General features: G+C 40.9%; 2 protein-coding genes across 4 annotated transcripts in view; one reads left to right on the top strand and one right to left on the bottom strand.

The window, feature by feature from the left end:
* Positions 1–17,658, bottom strand: part of LOC115150763 (ataxin-7) — a 43,427-nt gene extending 25,769 nt beyond the window's left edge. The window contains exons 1-5 of one of the 3 annotated variants that reach the window (XM_029694420.1): positions 17,628–17,652; positions 16,722–17,544; positions 3,394–3,493; positions 1,071–1,286; positions 826–894 (exon numbers count right to left, since the gene is read on the bottom strand). In XM_029694420.1, the coding sequence (XP_029550280.1) occupies positions 826–894; positions 1,071–1,278 (277 nt within the window). In that variant the 5' untranslated portion in view covers positions 1,279–1,286; positions 3,394–3,493; positions 16,722–17,544; positions 17,628–17,652. Of the gene's footprint in view, positions 1–825; positions 895–1,070; positions 1,287–3,393; positions 3,494–16,721 lie in introns of all 3 variants that reach the window. The other 2 variants (XM_029694418.1, XM_029694421.1) reach the window with 2 other exon arrangements.
* A 227-nt stretch (positions 17,659–17,885) lies between these two features.
* On the top strand, positions 17,886–24,181 carry LOC115150766 (THO complex subunit 7 homolog). Its single transcript, XM_029694426.1, has 8 exons — positions 17,886–18,246; positions 18,672–18,792; positions 20,554–20,681; positions 20,825–20,911; positions 21,095–21,152; positions 21,264–21,330; positions 21,648–21,717; positions 23,976–24,181. Exons 1-8 carry the CDS (start codon positions 18,228–18,230, stop codon positions 24,032–24,034), a joined length of 609 nt encoding a protein of 202 aa, XP_029550286.1. The 5' UTR covers positions 17,886–18,227; the 3' UTR covers positions 24,035–24,181.
* The last annotated feature ends 1,198 nt before the right edge of the window (positions 24,182–25,379 follow it).

Here is a 25,379-nt window from a genome sequence, read left to right as displayed (position 1 = left end):
TACTACATGATTCCATAGGTGTTATTTCATAGTTTTGATGTCTTCACTATTATTCTACAATGTAGAAAATAGCGCAAATAAAGAAAATCCATGGAATGAGTAGTTGTGTCCAAACTTTTCACTGGTACTGTATATGCATTGATTCTTGAAGAATATAACTTGTTTAATTCCAATGTTTGTAAACAATGTAAACAAACCCTGTATAGTCTCAAAACATGAATAGACTAATTGCCATGGATGGTTAGTCCTTGCATCTATGGCTTGCTCTATGAATTTATGAACAGTTATTTCTCCTGGCCCTTCCCTCAGCTTTTTACCAAAACATAGGCGGGTGTCCGCTTTCTTATTGTTTCAATTAAGATTCTAGCTTCAATGACAACCTCAATGCACCCATTTTAACTGTGAAAGTGCCATCACCACACTGAGCGTGCCCATCCCATAACTTCACACACAGGCGTTTTCAGGTGGGCACAATGATACTGAACAGTCAGACAGAAATGGTGTAAAACAGACAATAAATTCTCTGTTGTGTAAGATAAACATCAATTTCAGCTTTATCACATGACATGTATCTTTACGGACCCCACTGAATAAGCGCTGGTTGTTACCTGCGGTGGTTACCTACTTGGGGTCAGAAGATAGGCGCCCCCTCTTCAAGGTGTCAACTATTGGTGATAGATTCCTGGGCTATATCACTGATTGATCAGACTTGTGTTGTCACCAGTCAGTGTGGTGGACTTGTTCAACAGAACAACCAGATTTCAGCCGGTGCAACCCAACAAAACCAAAACACACCTTGGCTTTGACAAAAGCGAGAACACTCACCATCTCTGCACAGTCGCATGGCTTCTCGATTTTTCCCGAACTCTTTCAAACTTTCCTCTGATTCAGCACCTAAAAGAGGCAATCGGATACACACGAAGGTAAATAGTTGCACTTGCTTGCTTCTGCTGTTGTTAACAGTAGCGTTTCTTCGTATTCCAAAAACTGCACGCAATCAGCAAAAAAAAGCTCACGATCATCGTTATGTCTCGATTCTACACACACATCCAGTACGCACGAGCACTCACCGTCGTTGCCGTGGAGTTTGGCAGCATCGACCCAGCTGCTCCAAGGCTGTCCCAACATTATTTCTGGACTAGGCATGGATCTGCGCTCCGCACCAGTCGCCATTGCTGTGGAGCCTTCTCCCCGCTGGATCTGCTGCTGTTGCTGCTTCAGCTGCCTGGCCACTCTGCGCTGCTCCCCCCTGACGTCATCATCGGCCCTTTCCGACATTCTTTCCGCTACAATGTAACAAAACAGCAGTCAGCGTTGTGGTGTTCTCAGGATTCCTTCATTGATTGACTCGGGCAAACGCATGTTTTGGTAACGCAAATCCCTCTGATTATGTGTTTAGAAGCTAGAGGGAGTGACACCACCGAAATCGCTCTTGTTTTGACGGGTGCATGTGTGCGAGGCCGTCCCCCGGCACATACAGTCTGGGCAATCGCAGATAAAACTTTAAGGAGGAGCATCTAAATGCACTTCCCTGAGTGCATTAAACGTGACAAATCCAGGTCACTTACACGCTGTGTGACAACAATATGTTTTCAATTATCAAATAAATACTATATTCATCACCTTCGTATAGCCTATGCTTAATTGATACAGTTCACATAGGAATTCGTTTTTTTTTCTTTCGAAAAACGTATTTTATGAATGAAAACGAACCAAATTATAGTAAAAAATAATAATAATTCAGTGCCCTAATATTGATCAAATGAACATGCTCCGAGGTATTATATCATGACAACCGGAATATCACTCTTGCTTCCAACTTCAAAAATGTTCAGATAGGATACACACCTTCGATAATGCACATCGATGACAGAACTGTTCATTTATTTTTTTAAAAAGCTCATTAAAGTAAAACAATTAAGACGGGGACCTGTTTCTTGTTGCGGATGGGGGAATAGATATTCATTGATGTCGTACTTCCTTAAGGCGCGACTGCTTTCCAGTTTACAGTAGTCAGATTCATATTTCTCACAACCTTTTGCGTCACATCAGTGCTATGTGGCGAATGAATGGAGTTCCTACTTCCATAATCTAGTAATTAGTAACACTTTACACCAAACATGCAGAAGGAAAGCTATCCCGTTCACTGTTTCCTTTCTTAAATACTTCATTCTGATTTACAGTTACATAAGAGTCTGTAGATTAGGTCTTACAAAAATATGAATGTCTGGGGTCTTTATAGAATTGAAATATTTCTAGGAAGTATACCTTCCACTTTCAAAATGTGATTCGGATTTAAATGGAGTGACCAGGATGTCTTCATATTATCTCATGTTTGTAACTCTCAGCACAGGCCTCAACTACTCCTGCTACTGATGGGCAGAATCAATCCGTAACAGACAATGTACACTGTTACCTCACCTGCCATACAGGATTCCAGTTTGAAGTGAAGGTTCTAACATGTTAATAAGTGTTGAAATCCTACACAACCATCTTCAGTTTTCAACTTGCTTACCGGTAGTAAGCAGAAATGATTGAATGCATTTTCATTGCATGCGCAAAAATTCAAACACCATACCTCTACTGCCAATACAAAAGGCTAAATGGTGTAAATAACAAATGGGCAGAAACTAGCCCTATAAATCACAACTAATCAGTGCAACAATTTATGACAGACGGCGAAATGTAGGCCTGATGCTGTAATGGAACTGGTTTTGGGGGATTGTATATGGTTCAACAGTATTAAATTCTAAAACACAGTGATTTTTACATGATTGATTACAGGTCTGTATACTAATCAGTAATAAAATATTACTTGGCAAATTGTCTGCATCTGACAGACTGACATACTAAGAATAAAGTTAGGCTATTTTTTTGAAATATTATACTTCCATGTTGGTCTATGCAGTTGTTATACCATATGAATTTGGGCCTACAGCTTATGGGACCAACGGGTCTTCCGTGCATCAGAAGGCATTGACACAACGGGGGCCAATGCAGTTCTTCAGGTGTCAGGGATACCTCTGTGACACTCCATCCCGCTTTGACCTCCTGACAGAGACTCATCTGGTTCATGGAACCAACTGACCCACGGGGTTCGAACCCAGGTTTATGGTGCAGCAGAGGACCGCATCAGCCTAAGTTAAGGCATTGGCTCTTCAGGTCTCAGCTTAAGTTAATCATATGCAAGCTTGGTCGTCGTACCACTTCTGTTACATTTACTAATGTGGTATCAATATCTTATTGAGATTTTGTAATGAAATGGCCGCTGAAAAACTGCAGACCTGAGAGTAGTCTGATTGTAGCTATGTTGCAGGACTGTGGAGTGAGTCTCAAGATTGATGTGTAGAATTTGAGTAGAAATACAGGGTATTGTGCTTACTGAACACTTACCTTGTCAAATGTGGAAAAGGGAACACAATCTTAACTGGATCAGTAAAACCTCATCGGTTTGGGTGATCTCTGGTCGCTCCACACAAGTTGTGGAAGGAATCTGGTTGAGATAGAGAAAGAGACGAGTGGGAAAAGTTAGTATTAGGTTCATTGTTTTCCTTGTCTTGATGCCGTAATCACTGTTTAGGGAATTACGGGGTTGTCTGTCTGGAAGATAACACCGCCTCCAATGCTCCTGGTGGATCTGGCTGTGGCTCTGTGCTCGGCAGCTTTCAAGCTAGCACATGAGCTACTTATGGAGCTCCTCGCCGCAGCAGAGTAATCCAATCCAATAAGCACTATCCCTGGTTAACCACTCCAGAGCCCTGCAGTTTGCAGCGCAATAATCCCTTTCAAAGATTAGGAAAAAAACAACACTAAAATAATTTTCCCATTAAAACATTTTTTGAAGGGGGTGGGGGGATTGAGCCATCTAACTTAATTGGACACACAAAACCAATTCTTTCCACTAGAACAACTGTCGCAAACTGTAGGCTATTAATGTACCACACATTAGCCTAATGACAAAGCAATAAAATTATTTGGAAAATTAAAATACAGAACAGTAATAGCAATTAGGCCTACCATTTTAGTTTTGTACACAAAAGCATTGTAAACATCAGTATGCCCAGAACTAACTTCAAGAAATATTGTGTCATTTTTTTTTTTTTTTACTATTGTAGGCTACTCATCAATTCAACACAATGTGAATAATGAAAACAGTATTACAAAGTTAAGACGTGGTGAATGTGAAACCCTTTAGGGCTGACCCCAATTAGTTAACTAGTCAATTCTTGGGTCGTTAGGCTGTTGGTCGACCGAGATTGTGTATATATTGCTACTGCTTGACTAAAACACACTACCGTTCAAAAGTTGGGGTCACTTAGAAATGTCCTTGTTTTTTAAAAGAAAAGCAATTTTTTTGTGCATTAAAATAACATCAAATTGATCATAAATACAGTGTAGACATTGTTAATGTTGTAAATGACTATTGTAGCTGGAAATGGCAGATTTTTGATGGAATATCTACATAGGCGTATCAGCAACCATCACTCCTGTGTTTCGATGGCATGTTGTGTTAACTAATCCAAGTTTATAATTTAAAAAGGCTAATTGATCATTAGAAAACCCTTTTGCAATTATGTTAGCACAGCTGATTACTGTTGTGCTAATTAAAGAAGCAATAAAAGTGGCCTTCTTTAGACTAGTTGAGTATCTGGAGCATCAGCATTTGTGAGTTTGGTTACAGGCTCAAAATTACCAGAAACAAAGATCTTTCTTCTGAAACTCGTCAGTCTATTCTTGTTCTGAGAAATTAAGGCTATTCAATGTGAGAAATTGCCAAGAAACTGAAGATCTTGTACAACGCTGTGTACTACTCCCTTCATAGAACAGCGCAGACTGTCTCTAACCAGAATAGAAAGAGGAGTGGGAGGCCCCGGTACATAACTGAGCAAGAGGACATTAGAGTGTCTAGTTTGAGAAACAGACACCTCGCAAGTCCTCAACTGGCAGCTTCATTAAATAGTACCCGCAAAACACCAGTTTCAACGTTAACAGTGAAAAGGCAACTCCAGGATGCTGGCCTTCTAGGCAGAGAACATTATTTTGCCCATCTTTATCTTTTCTTTTTATTATCCAGTCTGAGATATGGCTTTTTCTTTGCAACTCTGCCCAGAAGGCCAGCGCCCCGGAGTCGCCTCTTCACTGTTGATGTTGAGACTGGTGTTTTGCGGGTACTAAGAAAGTTCTTTGTTTCTTGCCATTTTGAGCCTGTAATCGAACCCACAAATGCTGATGCTCCAAATACTCAACAAGGCTAAAGTGTTATTGCTTCTTTAAATCAGGACAACATTTTTCAGCTGTGCTAACATAATTGCAAAAGGGTTTTCTAATAATCAATTAGCCTTTTAAAATGATAAACTGATTAGCTAACACAACTTGCCATTGGAACAGAGACGTGATGGTTGCTGATAATGGGCAACTGTACGCCTATGTAGATATTCCATTTTTTTATTTTTTTATCTGCCGTTTCCAGCTACAATAGTCATTTACAACATTAACAATGTCTACACTGTATTTAAGATCAATTTGATGTTATTTGAATGTGCTTTTCTTTCAAAAGCACAACATTTTTAAGTGACCCCAAACTTTTGAATGGTAGTATATATTTATTTATTTATATACACTATGAACTAACACATATGGAATCATATAGTAAGCAAGTGTTAAACAAAGACCAAGTCCATATTATGGCAAGAACAGCTCAAATAAGCAAAAAGAAACGATCAGACATTTGACCGGTGGAAATCTGTCCTTTGGTCTGATGAGTCCAAATTTGAGATTTTTGGTTCCAACAGCCATGTCTTTGTGAAACTCAGAGTCGGTGAACGGATGATCTCGGCTTATGTGGTTCCCACAGTGAAGCATGGAGGTGGTGGTGTGGGGTGCTTTGCTGGTGATACGGTCTGCTTTATTTAGAATTCAAGGCACACTTAATGTAAGAAATCTGTGGAGTGGTTGAAAACTCATTAAAACTCGATTTTCAACCACTCCACAAATTTCTTGTTAACAAACTATATATAGTTTTGGCAATTCGGTTAGGACATCTACTTTGTACATGACACAAGTAATTTTTCCAACAATTGTTTACAGACAGATTATTTCACTATATCACAATTCCAGTGGGTCAGAAGTTTACATATACTAAGTTGACTGTGCCTTTAAACGGCTTGGAAAATGCCAGAAAATTATATCATGGCTTTAGAAGCGTCTGATAGGCTAATTGACATCATTTGAGTCAATTGGATGTGTACCTGTGGATGTATTTCAAGGCCTACCTTCAAACTCAGTGCCTCTTTGCTTGACATGATGGGAAAATCAAAAGAAATCAGCCAAGACTTCAGAAAAACAATTGTAGACCTCCACAAGTCTGGTTCATCCTTGGGAGCAATTGCCAAATGCCTGAAGGTACCACATTCATCTGTACAAACAATAGTACGCAAGTATGAACACCATGGGACTACGCAGTTGTCATACCGCTCAGGAAGGAGAAGTGTTCTGTCTCCTAGAGATGAACGTACTTTGGTGCGAAAAATCCAAATCAAATCCTGAACAGCAAAGGACCCTGTGAAGATGCTGGAGGAAACAGGTACAAAAGTATCTATGTCCACAGTAAAACGAGTCCTATATCGACATAAGCTGAAAGGTCGCTCAGCAAGGAAGAAGCCACTGCTCCAAAACCGCCATAAAAAAGCCAGACTACGGTTTGCAACTGCACATGGGGACAAAGATCGTACTTTTTGGAGAAATGTCCTCTGGTCTGACGAAACAAAAATAGAACTGTTTGGCCATAATGACCATTGTTATGTTTGGAGGAAAAAAGGGGGAGGCTTGCAAGCCGAAGAACACCATCCAACCGTGAAGCACAGGGGTGGCAGCATCATTTTGTTGGGGTGCTTTGCTGCAGGAGGGACTGGTGCACTTCACAAAATAGATGGCATCATGAGGATGAAAAATTATGTGGATATATTGAAGCAACATCTCAAGACATCAGTCAGGAAGTTAAAGCTTGGTTGCAAATGGGTCTTCCAAATGGACAATGACCCCAAACATGCTTCCAAAGTTGTGGAAAAATGGCTTAAGGACAACAAAGTCAATGTATTGGAGTGGCCATCACAAAGCCCTGACCTCAATCCTATAGAAAAATTGTGGGCAGAACTGAAAAAGCGTGTGCGAGCAAGGAGGCCTACAAACCTGACTCAGTTACACCAGCTCTGTCAGGAGGAATGGGCCAAAATTCACCCAACTTATTGTGGGAAGCTTGTGGAATGCTACCCAAAACGTTTGGCCCAAGTTAAACAATTTAAAAGACAATGCTACCAAATACTAATTGAGTGTATGTAAACTTCTGACCCACTGGGAATCATTCTCTCTACTATTATTCTGACATTTCACATTCTTAAAGTAAAGTGCTGATCCTAACTAACTTAAGACAGGGACTTTTTACTAGGATTACATGTCAGGAATTGTGAAAAACTGAGTTTAAATGCATTTGGCTAAGGTGCATGTAAACTTCCGACTTCAACTGTATATATCTTAGAGGCACCGTATGGAGAGTGTGACGCAATAGCGGAGCGTCCAGAGGCCAAATCGAACCGTGTACCGCATCACCATGCACCTCCCAAATTTTTTAACATTGCGCAGGGCTCTGTATAACTCCGCATTGATATGATTGGTTGACAATAGGTGGGGGCGGTACATCCTGTAGAAAACACAATCTCACTTCCTTGACAACAGCTCTGCACTGCTCCGCGAAGCGCAAGAAGTATGAATGCCCTGACTTCTGCTGAGGCAGCATCACCGTGCTGCATGGCCAATACACTTCTCTCTTCAGAATGCGCTCTCTCCCGCCAATTTGTGCACATTCATTGTTTCATAACTTCATTGTGTAAATTGTTTGTTAATGTATATCAATTCCCCATTACATGTACCAGTAGTACATTTACCGTTAATTCCTATAAATGCCTAATCTAAAATGTTTTACTTTGGTTACGGTTATTTATGTTAATGCCTTCAATATTATTATTCGTCATCCCCTTATCATTGTCGGAGTGGACACGTTTGCAGAGTGCACAATCTATGCAGCACTTGTGAGAAACACGTTTTGGTTTATTTTATTCTATTTGGGAGTTTGTCAATTTAGTCATCTTTTGTTTGGAGCACTCCTGTCAAATGTTGAGTTAAGACGCACATGCATAGAAGTAGACCTATAGAAGTATATAGCCTCGTTATTGTTATTACTTTTAATTAAATTATTTACTTTAGTTTATTTAGTAAATATTTTCTTAACTATTTCTTGAACTGCATTGTTGGGCTTGTAAGTAAGCATTTCACGGTAAGGTCTACTACACCTGTTGTATTCGGCTCATGACAAATCAACATTTATTTGATTATAGGCTACCTGGCCTGCACATAAATGTAGACATATAAATGTACCAATTTGGGGATCTGATAGTATTTCTGATTGGCTTAACACACCACCACTTATGATCTGGGGAGCTCCTCAAAGGAATGCTTGCAGTTTGAGGTGAAGAAAACAAAAAAAGTCTGTTTTTACATCCATTGAGAATTATTTAAAACATCTTCCCAGTTCTCTCCCTTTCGATAACCACTCAGCGTGAAAGGGAAACATGTAATGCTCTGATCCAGTGGAAACGTAATAAAAGAGGCCTTCCGGATTACTTCTTATCAGTGCTTGACTTGGACTGAAATAGGTTCCGGTACTCATTTTGAGTGCTGGTACTCTTTATATTTAGGTGCAGGAGCTCCACAATATTTGAGCTAGTATTCTATAAGAGGGACAGGAGCTCAAGCAGTAGAACATTTGAGGTGTTGGTACTCAGCGCTGGTGAGCTCCTGCCCAAGTCAAGCACTGATTCTTATCTCTTGTGCAAATAGCCAAGCTTTGGGCTGGACCCAAAGTTAATAGTTGATACAATGTTTAAAGTTTGTTGCAAACAGCCCATGTGTAGCCAATGTGATTTATAGGACATTTATTTTTATCAGGTTATTTTCTACATGCAGGTTGCAATGTTTTTATTTGTTGGCTTTATGTAGACTACTTTGACATAGAAGTACCGTTACTTTTTAGGTTTATCATTTTCATTTGGATAGAATTTTGAATAACCACATGACAATTATTTTGAGATATGAAGACTTAATTATAAATTAAATTGTTTCACGAAAATGTGCATATGAAAACCATAACTGGCATGTCGATCGGTAGAAATGATAAGATAAATTTGCATTTCACATGAGAAAGGTTGACGACTCCTTGTGTAGCCTGTTACCGGCAACTTCAGGAATGTAATGGCAGAATCTGCAAAAGCGAGGCGAATAGTTGGGTCAGGCTAGATTTTTTTCTCTTCTGGTTATCTAGATCTCTGGCGCCCTCGAGGTATTAGTCTTATGTCATCAAACCGTAAGCTCAATGCATATAGTTGATTTTATGAAAACACATAGGGTGTGTCTATATATGGAAAAATACACGTTTAAAATGTTCTACCAAACGCTTGGTCAAAAGAACAGACGACTTTCAGTCAACCAAGTTTTGTTTTGTTATGTTATTGGGGATTGCCCTAAAACACTGAGATTTAGAGCCTTGTTTGTTACAGTGACAATAATCTGGATTAATTTCCACTATAGCTGGGGGTGGGAGGGCCAAGAGACCTGAGGTGGCAGAACGGAGTGCTCAGGTTGGGGTGTAGGGTTTGAGCTGAATGTAGGGAGGGGCAGTTCCCCTTGCTGCTCCGTAGGCAAGCACCAGGTCTTGAAGTGGATCCGTGCTTTGACTGGAAGCCAGTGGAGTGGGCGGAGGAGTGGGGTGAGATGGGACAACTTGGGAATGTTGAATACCAGGCGTGCTGCGGCATTCTGGATAAGTTGCAAGGGTTTGATGGCACAAGCAGGGAGCCCAGCCAACAAAGAATTGCAGTAGTCCAGACAGTAGATGACAAGTGTCTGGATAAGGAACTGCAATGCTTCCTGTGTGAGGAAAGTTCATACTCTATGGATGTTGTAGCATGAACCTACAGGGGTGAGTCACTGCTTTGATGTTTGCAGAGAATGATCAGGTGTTTTCTAGGGTCACGCCAAGGTTCTTGGCGCACTGGGAGGGGGACACCATGGAGTTGAGAGGTCTTGGAGCGGGAAGATCTTCCCCAGGAGGAAGAGCAGCTCCGTCTTGTTGAGGTTGAGCTTGAGGTGGTGGGCCGACATCCAAACTGAGATGTCTGCCAGGCACGTAGAGATTTGTGTTGCCACCTGGGTGTCAGAAGGGGGTAAGAAGAAAATAAGTTGAGTGTCATCTGCATAGCAATGATAGGAGAGACATCATTTGTGAGGATATGAAGGAGCCGAGTGGCTTGGTGGATAGAAAAAAGAGGAAAGGGCCTAGAACCGAGCCCTGGTGTGAGAGGACCTGGTGCAGACACAAATCCTCTCCACGTCACCTGGTAGGTGCGACCTGCCAATATGAGACGCCCAGCCCTGAGAAGGTGGAGAGGAGGATCTGATGGTTCACGGTGTCGAAGGTAACAGATAGATCTAGGAGGATGAGAACAGAGAGTCAGCTATGTCAAAGTGTAGAGCCTCCATGACACAGAGGAGAGCGGTCTCCGTTGAGTGAGCCGTCTTGAAGCCTGACTGGTTAGCGTCAAGAAGATCGAGAGAGGTAGTCAGAGACAGCACACTCAAGTGTTTTGGAAAGAAAAGAAAGAAGAGATACCGGTCTGTAGTTTGATGTCAGAGGAGTCAAGTGTTGGTTTCTTGAGGAGGGGAGCAACTCTGACCATCTTCAAATTAGAGGGCAAGCAGTCAGGGATGAGTTGTTGAAGTGAGGAATAATATAAATTATAATAAATGCTATTTAGCAGACGCTTTTATCCAAAGCGGCTTACAGTCGTGCGTGCATACATTTTACGTATGGGTTGTCCCGGGAATCAAACCCACTACCTGACGTTACAAGCGCCATGCTCTACCAATTCGGCTACAAAGGACCATGGGAGGTCTCCAGAGATGATTTTGGAGGAGAGAAAAATATCAATGCGTTGGGTAGTTCTTTGTGAGTGGGACCAGTGGACTCAATAGGAGTCAATGAGAAGCGGATGTTGTCAACCTTCTTTTCAAAGTGGCTGACAAAGTCGTCCGCAGAGAGGGAGGAGAGACGGGAAGGAGGATTAAGGAGGGAGAAGTTGGAAAAGAGTTTCCTAGGGTTAGAGGCAAAAGTGATAGAAAGTGGCTTTAGCAGCAGATACAGAGGAAGAGAAGGTAGAGAAGAGGGAGTGGAAGAATGTTGTTTTCTTCCATTATCGTTCAGCTGCTCATACTAGTGAGGCCTGTACTCATCCTTAAATCAGAATATAGGCCTAGGCTACATAATGACTTCAACTAGCCTAGGCCTACTAGGCTAAGTGTAGTAGAAAGGCTGGGCGATATATAAAATAGATATATAAAAATAGCACAATGTTACAAATCCCTGTATCGCAATAATATATATATATATATTTTTTTTTTATGAGCATTCTGTCTTTTTGGTCTCGTCTCCTTTGCTCCTTCTGTGCTGTGTGCACTTTCTCACACCAAGCCCCTCCCCCTGCCACTCACAACAACGAAAGAGAACTTCTTCCTCTCTGACAGCAAGCGGTTTAAACTCGCTATTTGCATTTGAGGGTTTGGTACAACAGAATACCATTGAGACATTATTTTACGGTAATAGAGGAGAAGTTACCATTTTTATGTCTCACCTCCCAAAAAGTAGAACAGAGAAGTCCCTACAAAAAACAGGCATATCAATTAACATGATTGTGGAAAATGAACGCTCAGTTTCTGTCGCTGCTACCTGTACCGCGCAGCCTTTTAGCCACAGACTGTCATGTGCTAGCTGTCTAGTCTGTGTTTTATAAATGTGCAATGAGCATAACATTGGAAACTTGTTCTCATTCTGACAAATATGCATCTTCTTAACCAGGTAGGCCACTTGACTTCAATATCTAAACAAAGTGAACAGGCTGTTGTTCAAACAGTTGGAGACAGACAGGAGGGTGTGTTCATAACAGTTCAACCGTTCTACCTTGTTAGCAAGCAAATAGATCCAAGTTGGCTAGACATTAAATAAAGATTAACTGGTTACTCACTAGCACGTGGGCTTGTGTTTGAGAGTGTTTATGAGAGCTGTGTTAATGTTTTCTATAATGCCTGCTACAAGAAGTTGGTCATTACTAGTGGATGTGCATTATGCATGGTTCTGGTTACATTTGTTTTAAAAAAAACTATCATTTTTCTTTGACAATCTTGATGGCCAGATCAGTGATTATTGGAAAAAAAAGCAGGTTTGTCAGTCTTATGGATGTGGAAGGCTTATATTTAGTATAGATATAATTTTAGATGCAGTGTATTGACCTTTAAGCATGCAACAAAGCTTATTTCGAGAAACCAAAAATAAAAAAAATTCAAGATATACATCATGAATCGTCCATATGTCTTTTTTTTTAAAAATAGAGATACGATTTTTAGGGCATATCGCTAAGCCCTACATAGTAAGGAACATAGTGTAGGTTCCATTAGCAATGATAGGAGAGACCTTACCTCGTGGTTCTGTATGGCTCAATTGGTAGAGCATGGCGCTTGCACCACCAGGGTTGTGTGATCAATTCCCAGGGCCACCCACATGTAAAATGTATGCACGCATAACTAAGACTCTTTTGATAAAAACGTCGCTAAATGGCATATTATTATTAGAGGAGTTAAGCCTAGTTCATTCAAAAGCCACATTTTCCAAATTGTACAACTAGCAAGTAGGCCTAATCATTTTGAAATCCGGAGAGCCAAAAAATGCCTAAGTTAGTTTGTTTATTTACTGGTTCGCTAGCATTAGCTGCATTAAGTCTACATGCAAATTAATAGTGAGTCACTTGGGTCGTTCCACCTCTAAAAGCACAAGAAAAAGTATTTGACACACACCCTCTCAGATTGTTCTGAAATCACTTATGAGAAACATAAGATTAGCATTCATTCGATATTGTTTCGATTCCCATATAATTTTATCTCTAACAAATTAACCTAATAGATTGCACCCAAATTGGGCATTTTAATTCATATGATTCATGTCATATTTAATAAATATCCAATTTGGACCAAACTTTTTTCAAAACAATGAGTTAGACATGAGGTATCCAAAGAAATGTCAAAAGCCACCCAGGGACTCCCACACCCACAACGAGTATGTAGTATCACTTCTCTATATCTGACAAGTAGTTGCGGCTCGGAGTACTGTTTCTTCATGTATTCTCAGTGAATTTGGTGCTGTTTTTTCCCCCTTAGTCAAATTAAGTTGTTAGGTTTATGTCCCATCCTACCTCCTGATGTTACTATATCCTAACCACTAGATGGTGCTGCTTCCACTATTAGGTGAAAAAAGTTTTAAGAAATACCCCCTTCAAATGTTAAAGGGATATTTTTACCCTGTAAGCAGCCTATGGACAAGTTATGACAGCAACCCATGCTTTGGTTTCGTTGGCCACGGTGTCAAATTCTAACTTTTTAGCATTTGTGGCAGAAATCCAATGCAAGTCAATGGTACCTATATTAGTATTTTCACACTTCATTTTTTTTTATTTTACCAGGTGGGCTAGTTGAGAACAAGTTCTCATTTACAACTGCGACCTGGAAAAGACTAAAGCAAAGCAGTTCAACACATACAACAACACAGGGTTACACATGGAATAAACAAACATACAGTCAATAATACAGTAGAAAAAAGTCTATATACAGTGTGTGCTAATGAGGTAAGATAAGGGAGGTAAGGCAATAAATAGGCCATGGTGGCGAAGTTATTACAATATACCAATTAAACACTGGAGTGATTGATGTGCAGAAGATGAATGTGCAAGTAGAGATACTGGGGTGCAAAGGAGCAAGATAATAAATACAGTATGGGGATGAGGTAGTTGGATGGGATATTTACAGATGGGCTACGTACAGGTGCAGTGATCTGTGAGCTGCTCTGACAGCTGGTGCTTAAAGCTAGTGAGAGCGATGTGAGTCTCCAGCTTCAGTGATTTTTGCAGTTCGTTCCGGTCATTGGCAGCAGAGAACTGGAAGGAAAGGCGGCCAAAGGAGGAATTGGCTTTGGGGATGACTAGCGAGATATACCTGCTGGAGCGTGTGCTACGGTTGGGTGCTGCTATGGTGACCAGTGAGCTGAGATAAGGCGGTGCTTTACCTAGCAGAGACTTGTAGATGACCTGGAGCCAGTGGGTTTGGCAACGAGTATGAAGCGAGAGCGTACAGGTCGCAATGGTGGGTAGTATATGGGGCTTTGGTGACAAAACGGATGGCACTGTGATGGACTGCATCCAATTTGTTGAGTAGAGTGTTGGAGGCTATTTTGTAAATGACATCCCCGAAGCCGAGGATCGGTAGGATGGTCAGTTTTACGAGGGTATGTTTGGCAGCATGAGTGAAGGATGCTTTGTTGCGAAATAGGAAGCCAATTCTAGATTTAATTTTGGATGATTGGAGATGCTTAATATGAGTCTGGAAGGAGAGTTTACAGTCTAACCAGACACCTAGGTATTTGTAGTTGTCCACATATTCTAAGTCAGAACCGTCCAGAGTACTGATGCTGGATGGGCGGGCAGGTGTGGGCAGCGATCGGTTGAAGAGCATGCATTTAGTTTTACTTGCATTTAAGAACAGTTGAAGGCAACGGAAGGAGAGTTGTATGGCATTGAAGCTCATCTGGAGGCTAGTTAACACAGTGTCCAAAGAAGGGCCAGAAGTATACAGAATGGTGTCGTCTGCGTAGAGGTGGATCAGAGAATCACCAGCAGCAAGAGCGACATCATTGATGTATACAGAGAAGAGTCGGCCCGAGAATTGAACCCTGTGGCACCCCCATAGACTGCCAGAGGTCCAGACAACAGGCCCTCCGATTTTACACACTAAACTCTATCAGAGAAGTAGTTGGTGAACCAGGCGAGGCAGTCATTTGAGAAACCAAGGCTGTTTAGTCTGCCGATAAGAATGTGGTGATTGACAGAGTCGAAAGCCTTGGCCAGGTCGATGAATAAGGCTGCACAGTAATGCAGATCATATCTGCATTCATATCCAAATCATCCTAAAGTATCGAAAACATTTTTGTGGAACTCCATTATTTTACTTATAGATGGATATGAAGCCTGAAAATGCAAATATTGGTACCACTGACTTGCATTGGATGTAGGCCACAAATGCTAAAAAGTTAGCATTTGAAACAGTGGCCAGGTAAACAAATCCAAAGCATGGGTTGCTGTCATACCTTGTCCATAGACTGCATACAGAGTACGGAAACAAATATGTAATTTTGTATTGGGGTCAACTATCCCTTTAACATTGAGGGGGAGGACTCTTAATATATATTTTTTTAAATTTAAAATCATCTAAAAGCAGGAACAGCATCATCTCGTGGTCAGAACCTGGTAATATCAGGACGTAGGATGGGACATAAACCGAACAACTTCAATGACTAATTTCTCTGAACAGGGGGAAAAAAACATATTCAAATTCACAGAGAATACATTACATAGAATGAAGAAACAATACTCCTAGCCGCAACTCTACACTACTTGTCAGCCAACTGACACTACATACTGGTTGTTGGGGTGGGGTGTGGCAGAGTCCATGAGTGGCTTTTGACCATTTCTTTGGATTCCTCATGTCTTACTCATTGATAGAAAACAGTTTGGCCCAAATAGCATGATAGGTACTATATTTATTCAATATTATATTAATCCTATAAAATTGCCAATTTGGGTGCAATCAATTAGCTTAACTTCTCAGATATCAAATAATATTTCAAGGGCCTCCCGAGTGCCACAGTGGTCTAAGGCACTGTATCACAGTGCTAGCTGTGCCACTAGAGATCCTGGTTCGAGTCCAGGCTCTGTTGCAGCCAGCTGCAACCGGGAGACCCATGGGGCGCTGGACAATTGGCCCAGCGTCGCCTGGGTTAGGGGAGGGTTTGGCCGGCCCGGGATGTCTTTGTCCCATTGCACTCTAGCGACTTTTGTGGCGGGCTGGGCGCATGCACACTGACAAGGTTGCTAGTTGTATGGTGTTTCCTCCGACACATTGGTGCGGCTGGCTTCCGGGTTAAGCAGGCATTGTGTCAAGAAGCAGTGCGGCTTGGCTGGGTAGTGTTTCGGAGGACGCACGGCTCTCGACCTTCACCTCTCCCGAGTCTGTACGGGACGAGACTGTAACTACCAATTGGATAACACAAAATTAGGGAGAAAAAGGGATATATATATATATATATATATATATATATATATATATATAAAATAACATTGCAGGAATGCTAATCTTATCTGTTTCTAACTACAGAAACGATTTCAGAACAATCTGAGATGGTGGGTGACATGGAGCGATGCCACTTGTTAACTTGACTAAAACAATTACTAATCAAGAACATTAGCTATCTAGTAGGTCAAATGTATTATTTGACTAAATAACATGTTTGTGTCAAAATAATGAAAAAGATTTACAGCAACAGGAACAAAAAATATTTAGCCTGTTTTACACAATGTCTTAAGGCTACTTTTGGTTTGGTTTGTCAGTAACACTAATGAAAAACCAACGCACACTTGAATCATGCAAATGACTGTTCATATGAACCACACAACATTGTGGCACATAGCATAATTTACACTCCATTGAGACAAGCTTAAAAGTAACATCATACTTACTCATGTTTAATAGTGGCTCATCGAGGGGAAAAAAGAAAAAAATGACACTTGTCATCTGACAGCTGATGGTGGCATTGACATTGTTTGTTGACATTGCACATCCCTCAACGATTATGTTCACAAGTTCAACAATTTGTCTAATGACCCTACATTTGCACTAATTATTTAAAGTTAGCTGCTAAAATCAGGCACAAAAAAAACTAAGTTGGCCAAGTAGCCAATAGCTTGCCAGAAACAGAAGTTAAACACGTTAACGTTATGTCTATGTGAAGTTAACTAGTTAGCTAAACAACATAGCTATATGGTAGCTAGGTATTAGTTGAACCAGTATCTGGGCAGAGGAGACGATGAACTCGTCATATTCATCGTCTCTTCTGCCCAGATACTGGTTCAGTTATTAGTATATTAGATACTAGTATTATATTAGTTAGGGACTGTACTTGCATTTCAGACTGACACCATGGGCAAATTGACAGTTGGCTAGCTAACGTTAGCTCTGGGAATGTTGGATTCCAGATTGCATCACTTAAAACCAAGTGAATAACATGACATAACTAATGACAGAACTACAGATTCAAACACAAATATATCATCTGACTGTGAAATTAGCTGTAAAAGATGCCCATCTCACCAAAATGTAGCTAATTTTGCAATCAATCGAAGAGTGTCTAACATTAGCGCTAGCCCAAGTAAGCTTGCTAGCTAGCTAGCTGGCAAAAGCACAGCATAAGTAATTAACAGCCTTAATAGGAACATTATGTATTTGCACTTACAAGGGTCCTGGACGTTGGGGGTGCAAATATGATGGCAGATAGGTGAAAATCTGTTGAATGTGGCAGATATTAAAGTAAGAAGATCGTGAAAAAAAGAACGAATACAATGCTCACTGACTGTGGAGGTCTTTACCAGGTGCTTCCATGTCTGTTTACCAGAATGCATTCTGGGACGCAGACGTCACTTCACCAGCAAGCACGCACGTCGCTGCCTTGCCAGCACGCGGTTTCAAAGACCTGAAACTGGTGCCATTTTGTGCCTTGTCAAAGGGGCCAAGTAACCATTTTCAGCAATATAAATGCACCGTAATGGTGAGCGAAGAGGGCAGTTTCGTGCGAGTCGCATGCTGTCACAATTAAAACGAGGCCTTTTGACCAATCCGTTTTTTTTTAATAAAGGTGGGGCATTTCCCGTAGCCTTGTTTATTGGTGCCACAGAGTTTCCAAACTTGTCTTTGTTAGATCTTTCAAGACAACTGGGAACTCGGGGGAAAAAACGAGGTCAAATCATGGCGCCAGTGATCTTCAGCTCTGAGCTCTAAGAAAAGATGCCCGAGTTGGATGACCGTTCACATCGATTTTTCACAGTCGGAGTTCTTCTTTTAACGAGTTCCCAGTTGTCTTGAACGCACTGAAGTCGAAGATTCCCGAGTTCCCACGTCCGAGTTGTTTTAGCGCAGCATATTTCCTTGAACAAAAAGTTTTATTCAAAGAAACTGTTCGTGCTGGGCGAATGGGTGCTGTAACTGATGGTAAGATCGTTAATTGTTTGATATTATCCAATGTGTTGAAAATGGTTTCTTAATCATGAAGCAGCTACCTGTCTTAAATAGTTCTGCATCTTTGAAATTTACATTTTAATATTTTATTGAAGGCCTCAGCTACATTGCTTGGCTAGCTAACGTTCGCTAGCTACCGTTACATGTATTTGTTAGCAATGCAAGCTATCTAGTTCATCATTGTTCAGTATTTCATGAGTACGTGGTGATAGGCGCTACATATCTCTTGTGTTTAGTTAACTACATCATTTTACATAAGTGTGCATGGCGGACCTTTTTTAGTTTGTCATGAACAACCAGTGTGAATGTAGTTTAGCAGCCATGAAGCTAAAGATAGCTAGCAAAGGTTGTTGGTCCGGAGGTGGTCAATGTGCTCATTGCGAACTTCTCCATTACAGACGAAGTTATTAGAAAACGTCTTCTCATTGATGGAGACGGAGCAGGAGACGACAGACGTATCAATGTTCTGTTGAAGAGCTTTACCAAATGGTGCAATTCAACTGGATCTCCCGAAGAAGGGTAAATGTGACTGCTCTGCCCTGTGTGATAAGCCGTTGTTGCTACTAGCTAACGTTAGTTACTACCAATCATTGCTTTCAAGGAGAGGTTGATTTGACTGATAATGTTTATGTATTTGTGTTTTATTTAACCTTTTATTCTAAAAGAGAAGAAATATTGAGACCTAGGTCTTTCTTTCAAGTACACCCTGTATAAAACAACACAAATATACACATGGATGTGTGGATAGATGTAAAGCACAAATAGAACATCACAAATCACCAAGAAAAATAGTCAGATTCCTCCACAAATAAGTCCCCAATCAATACTTTAAATTGCCTAAACAGCACCAGAACATCATGATGAAATGTCTTTAGAATTTTGTTACAGCAGTATGGGGCATTAAAACTAAAAGCAGATTTGCCTATCTCGGTGGAGAACCTAGGGACCTCGCGTTAACCAATCCTGTGAAGGGGTTCGGCAACTCTGTCCACACTTCAACAGCTAAGTTCGATAAGACGGATGTTTTTGAAGGAGGTCCTTGTAAACAAAAAGGAGTACTGTAGAGATCTACGGGTCTTAAGTGAAGTCCAGCCAACCGTTTGATGCCGTGATGAATATTAAAACTGTCACCTGTAACAAAGGGCACTATGCTTCCATTCAGCCGCAAGAGCATAAGTGAGGTCGGGAACTGATGTTTGGCGATTAGGCCTGGCACGCAGTCAGCTTTCCAATTCATCCCAAATGTGTTTGAAGGGTTTTATGTCATGTTTCTGCGCAGGCCAGTCAAGTTCTTCCACACCAAGCTCGACAACCCATTTTGGTATGGACCTCGCTTTGTGCACGCGGACATTGTCATGCTGAAACAGGAAAGGGCCTTCCCCAAACGGTGGCCACAAAGTTGGAAGCACAAAATCGTCTAGAATGCCATTGTATGCTGTAGCGTTAAGATTTCCCTTCACTGGAACTAAGGGGCCTCGCCCAAATCATGAAAAACAGCCCCCGACCATTATTCCGTCTCCACCTAACTTTTACAGTTGGTACTATGCATTGGGGCAGGTAGCGTTCTCCTGGTATCCGCCTAACCCAGATTCGTCCGTCACACTGCCAGACGGTGAAGCCTGATTTCATCACTCCAGAGAACGCGTTTCAACTGCTCCAGAGTCCCATGGCGGCAAGCTTTACCCCGCTCCAGCTTGTGTGTGGCTGCTCGGCCATGGAAACCCATTTCATGAAGCTGCCGACCAACAGTTATTTTGCTGTTGTTTCTTCCAGAGGCAGTTTGGAACGCGGTAGTGAGTGTTGCAACCGAGGACAGACTATTTTTACACACTTCAGCACTCGGCGGTCCTGTTCTGTGAACTTGTGTGGCCTACCACTTTGCAGCTGCGCTGTTGCTCCCAGAGCAACACTTCCACTTCACAGTAAAATCACTTACAGTTGACCAGGGTAGCTGTAGCAGGGCATAAATTTGACGAACTGACTTGTTGGGAAGGTGGCATCCTATGACAGACGGTGCCACGTTGAAAGTCACTGAGCACTTCAGTAAGGCTGTTCAACTGCCAATGTTTGCCTATGGAGATTGTGTGCTCAATTTTATAATCAATGGATGTGACCCAAATAGCCAAATCCATTAATTTGAAGGGGTGTCCACATAGTGGTGTGTGTGTGTGTGTGTGTGTGTGTGTAGATTAGCCAATGGTGTTTGACTTTCATTGAAGTTTACATCAACTGTTATGTAAACTATCTCAAAGTGAAATTGTAATGTATTCCTTTTTGCAGATTCACACAGTACCAGAGGATGTTGGGTACATTGGCACAATGTGAATTTTCAATGGGGAAGACCTTGCTGGTGTATGACATGAACCTCCGGGAAATGGAAAACTATGAGAAAATATACACTGACATTGGTGAGAGAAATTACACTGGCATCTCAGTCCTTTACACAAGGGTTCCCGAACTTGTTCCTGGACCGAGTTTAGGCAACCCTGCATTACACTGTTCTACTGTCAGAATTTATAATCACGCCATATTGGATTCTCTTTCTCTTCAGAACAAAACATCACATCAGCACATGATAAAATATCAGAATGCAAAAAGGAGATCCAGAGGGCAAAGAGAATACGAAAGAATCGTCAAGGTGAGGTTAACCCGGGTTCACTTAAATATGTATTGTAGTGCAAGATGACTATATATACTTTTTGGGGAAATTATCTATTGTTTTTAACTTGCACAATTTGATTAGTCTTGTGTCAATACTTTTAGTACAGGAATCTGGTACTGGAGTAGACTTAAATGTTCTTGGTGTCCTTTAATTTCGCAGAGTATGATGCACTGGCAAAAGTCATCCAGCAACATCCAGATCGCCATGAAACACTGAAGTGAGTGTACTGCCTCTTTTCTCTACACGGTTTAAAGGAGGCAGCCAACATGTACGTGTCGATATTCATTTAGATTTTAAATGTGATCTTTTCCCTTATTTTTCACCACAGGCAGTTGGAGGCACTTGACAAAGAGCTCCAGCAGTTGTCTCACATCAAAGAGAATGTGGAAGATAAGGTAGGCCTGTTTTATTTGACTATCTTATCCACTAATCTGTGCCCCCGCACATTGATTTTGTACTGGTACACCCTGTATATAGCCTTGTTAATGTTATTTTATTGTTGCTCTTTAAGAAAAATATGTATTTTTTACTTCAGTTTATTTTAGTAAATACTTAACACTTATTTTTCTTTAAACTGCATTGTTGGTTAAGGGCTTGTAAGTAAGCATTTCACTGTAAGGTCTACACCTATTATTCGGCGCATTTGACAAATAACATTTTATTTAATTATAGATTTGTATGGTGTTTTCTTAATATATTGTCTGTCCCTCAGCTGGAGTTGAGGAAGAAACAGTTCCATGTGCTCCTCAGTACCATCCAGGAACTACAGCAGACACTGGAGAGTAAGTATGACTGTTGCCGTTGTGCTCTCCTATGGCAAGATGGGCTATGGGTATGCTGGACTGTGTGTCGGTCATTATACAAGGGGTGGGTCTGATCCTGAATGTTAATTTGTTAAGTGCGTTCCAGATGGTTTCTATTCCAAAAGTTACCACCGGCTAAATCGATGACGTTAAAATGCTATTTATTCTGTTCCATCTAACTGCGCAATCCACTGTCTCGACAGTCCAGCCATTCACTTTATAAACTCTCCACTTTAAAAAGCATCTAGACATTCTCCCATTTTAGACTAACATTTAGTTTTCAACAGTGGAGATTTCTATAACCTTGCTGTCTGTCTCTGACATTTGAAAATGTTTTTCAATATTCAAATTCGATCTCCAGATGTCCCATATTAATGAATGTGTCGGGGTCAGCCAGTCGAATCACAAAGCATCATTTTTATGGCTGTTCGCTACCGGTCAAAAGTTTTTGAACACCTACTCATTCAAGGGTTTTTCTTTATTTTTACTATTGTATACATTGTAGAATAATAGTGAAAACAGACTATGAAATAACACATATGGAATCATGTAGTAACCAAAAAAGTGTTAAATAAATCAATATATTTTGAGATTGTTCAAATAGCCACCCTTTGCCTTGACAGCTTCGCGCACACTTGGCATTCTCTCAACCAGCTTCACCTGGAATGCTTTTCCAACAGTCTTGAAGGAGTTCTGTCATAAGCTGAGCTCTTGTTGGCTGCTTTTCCTTCACTCTGCGGTCTGACTCATCCCAAACCATCTCAATTTGGTTGAGGCCAGATCATCTGATGCAGCACTCCATCACTCTCCTTGGTAAAATAGCCCTTACACAGCCTGAAGGTGTGTTGGGTCTTGTCCTGTTGAAAAACAAATGATAGTCCCACTAACCACACACCAGATGGGATGGCATATCGCTGTGGTAATCATTCTGGTTAAGTGTGCCTTGAATTCTAAATAAATCAGACAGTGTCACCAGCAAAGCAACCCCACACCATAATACCTCCTCCTCCATGCTTTACGGTGGGAAATACACATGCGGAGATCATCCACAGGTCTTATGTCAATTGCTCGTGTTTCTTGGCCCAAGCAAGTCTCTTCTTATTGGTGTCCTTTAGTAGTGGGTTCTTTGCAGCAATTCGACCATGAAGGCCTGATTCTCCTCTGAACAGTTGATGTTGAGATGCGTCTGTTACTGGAACTCGGAAGCATTTATTTGGGCTGCAATTTCTGAGGCTGGTATCTCTAATGAACTTATCATCTGCAGCAGAGGTAACTGGGTCTTCCATTCCTGTGGTGGTCCTCATGAGAGCCAGTTTCATAGCGCTTTATGGTTTTTGCGACTGCACTTGATGAAACTTTCAAAGTTCTTAATTTTCTGGATTGACTGACCTTAATGTCTTCAAGTAATGGACTGTCATTTCTCTTTGCTTATTTGAGCTGTTCTTGCAGTAATGTAGACTTGGTCTTTAGCAAATAGGGCTATCTTCTGTATACCCCCCCTACCATGTCACAACACAACTGATTGGCTCAAATGCATTAAGAAGGAAAGACATTCCACAAATTAACTTTTTAACAAGGCACACCTGTTAATTGAAATACATTCCAGGTGACTACCTCATGAAGCTGGTTTAAATAATGCCAAGGGTGTGCAAAGCTGTCATCAAGGCAAAGGGTGGCTGTTGGCAGAATCACAAATATAAAATATATTTTGATTTGTTTAACTTTTCTTGGTTACTAGATGATTCCATATGTGTTATTTCATCATTTTGATGTCTTCACTATTCTGCAATGTAGAAAATAGTAAAAAAATAAATAAAGGAAAAAGCCTTCAATGAGTAGGTGTTATCTTTTGACTGGTAGTTTTGTATGTATACACTATCAATAGAAAACGGGTCAAACGAAGTGCAGTTAGTTTGCGGTCTTTCCAGCTTCAGTTTGATGGTGTCAGCGGTGTTGTTGGCTAGCTCCTCTAAAGAAGTGTCTTGATTGAGAATATTTTCTATGCCGGGTGAAATCATGCCTCCATCAGCTTATTGTTATGGATGTATCCAAATAAATGTCACCTAGAAAACAGCTTTAACAAATGCAAATGCAGCTACTTTTTTGCCATGACTTCGTCTCGGGCCTAACACCAGTACCAATATATCCTCCCAACACCAGCTTCTCAGGCATTATTACTTAAGTGATTGAGATCCAGTACCCTTCTGTAATTATGTTTATGGATTCTGTTTTCTCAGATGATGAGAAGTCAGAGAATGATGACACTCAGGAAAGCTCCATGGAGAACGGAGAATGAATTCATCTCGGCTGTCAATGTAATTTAGTTGGGTACAATTTTTTTGATAATGCTTTTCATTTGAACAATGAGGTTTCACTTGAGTTGACATTTTGTTTTTATAGTACCTGTATGTATTTTTGCTGAATAAAGTTGTCAATTGCTCTTCGTCATTCTCTCTTCATTAGAATGTCAGTGGGGTTAGGGATGTTTTATGAACATGCTGTCACTGGGTGGGAGTGTAGCCAGGGGTTATTGTTTTCTTATATTCACCTTGGCACTAATATGACTTTGGTTTGAGGATCCTCTCACAAATGTATATGTATACGCTAGGGTTTGGAACCGGTTCGGGGAACAGAACCAAAAACCGGATAAGGATGTCATTTTTCAAGAAATGTAGCCTGAAACGGAAGTTCCAAAACAGAACTGCTATTTTAAAATTATGGGAACTGTTTAATAACGTTATTTTACATTCCAGGCATTTTTTTTTTCTAGTCCCACAACAAAAATGCAACAAAGCTCCTATGATACTCGAACTTATTCCAGTGTCTGCCTGCAAGCTGAAAATCTTTGCCTGTGTGTGTGTTTAGGCTACCTGCCTGGTTGGAACACTGAACGAAACAATTGGAAAATATTTTTGGTTCCAACACCTTCTATACACCAGCTCTCACCACGTATTTTTGTTTTTCATTATCTTTAATTTTGCATTAGCATTTGAACACAAACATTGAACATGAGCATGTTTGCCACACCCTATAAAATGTAACGCGTAAAACAACTCTAAGGACTTTGATTTGAGAGAGATTCTATGGTGCCAAAAACAATGAATACAGTAGCAATACAATTTTGTTTACAGAATGGATCTTCATATAAACCATAAAATGTAAAAACATGATGGCAAAGTATTCTAATAGAGCTTGGATTACAGTATCAACCCATTGTTTCTGACAGGTGTCATTCCTGTAATACACCTGTAGTACATGTAATACACCTGTAGTTCTATTGACCAAGAAAAGACCACCCACCCTAAATGTTAACAAGTAGCTGTCCATACTAGAACTTCACTAGGTAGGTGCGTGCCTTCAGGCATTTGAGCTTACTCTTGTGCAGCCCTCTTGCTGCCGATGTCAAAGTACTCCTTCAGCAGCTGCTCAATGTGGTCTTCCTCCTGCAGCATCTGAAGCATCTGCAGCTGGGAAGCAGACTCCTGCAGCGGAACAACAGGGGAATCTGAAACAGCCAGACGCTGACTAGCAATCTAATGAAAACGAACCCCGCCCATGTTTAAATGTCAGAGACGGATAGTGATCTACCATCACCTTTGTCTCATTCAAGCTTTAGCCTTCTAACAACGTTATAGCACATT

Source organism: Salmo trutta, chromosome 16 (assembly GCF_901001165.1).
Source record: "Salmo trutta chromosome 16, fSalTru1.1, whole genome shotgun sequence".
NCBI lineage: Eukaryota > Metazoa > Chordata > Actinopteri > Salmoniformes > Salmonidae > Salmo > Salmo trutta.
Note: the sequence above shows the minus strand (reverse complement) of the source record. Positions and strands in the feature narration are given on the sequence as shown.

Bases quoted from the DNA above. Each gene is read 5' to 3' on its own strand.
- LOC115150766 (XM_029694426.1), top strand. The intron at 21,153-21,263 runs GTGAGTGTACTG...TTTTCACCACAG, and splicing joins GATCGCCATGAAACACTGAA to GCAGTTGGAGGCACTTGACA. The intron at 21,718-23,975 runs GTAAGTATGACT...CTGTTTTCTCAG, and splicing joins ACTACAGCAGACACTGGAGA to ATGATGAGAAGTCAGAGAAT.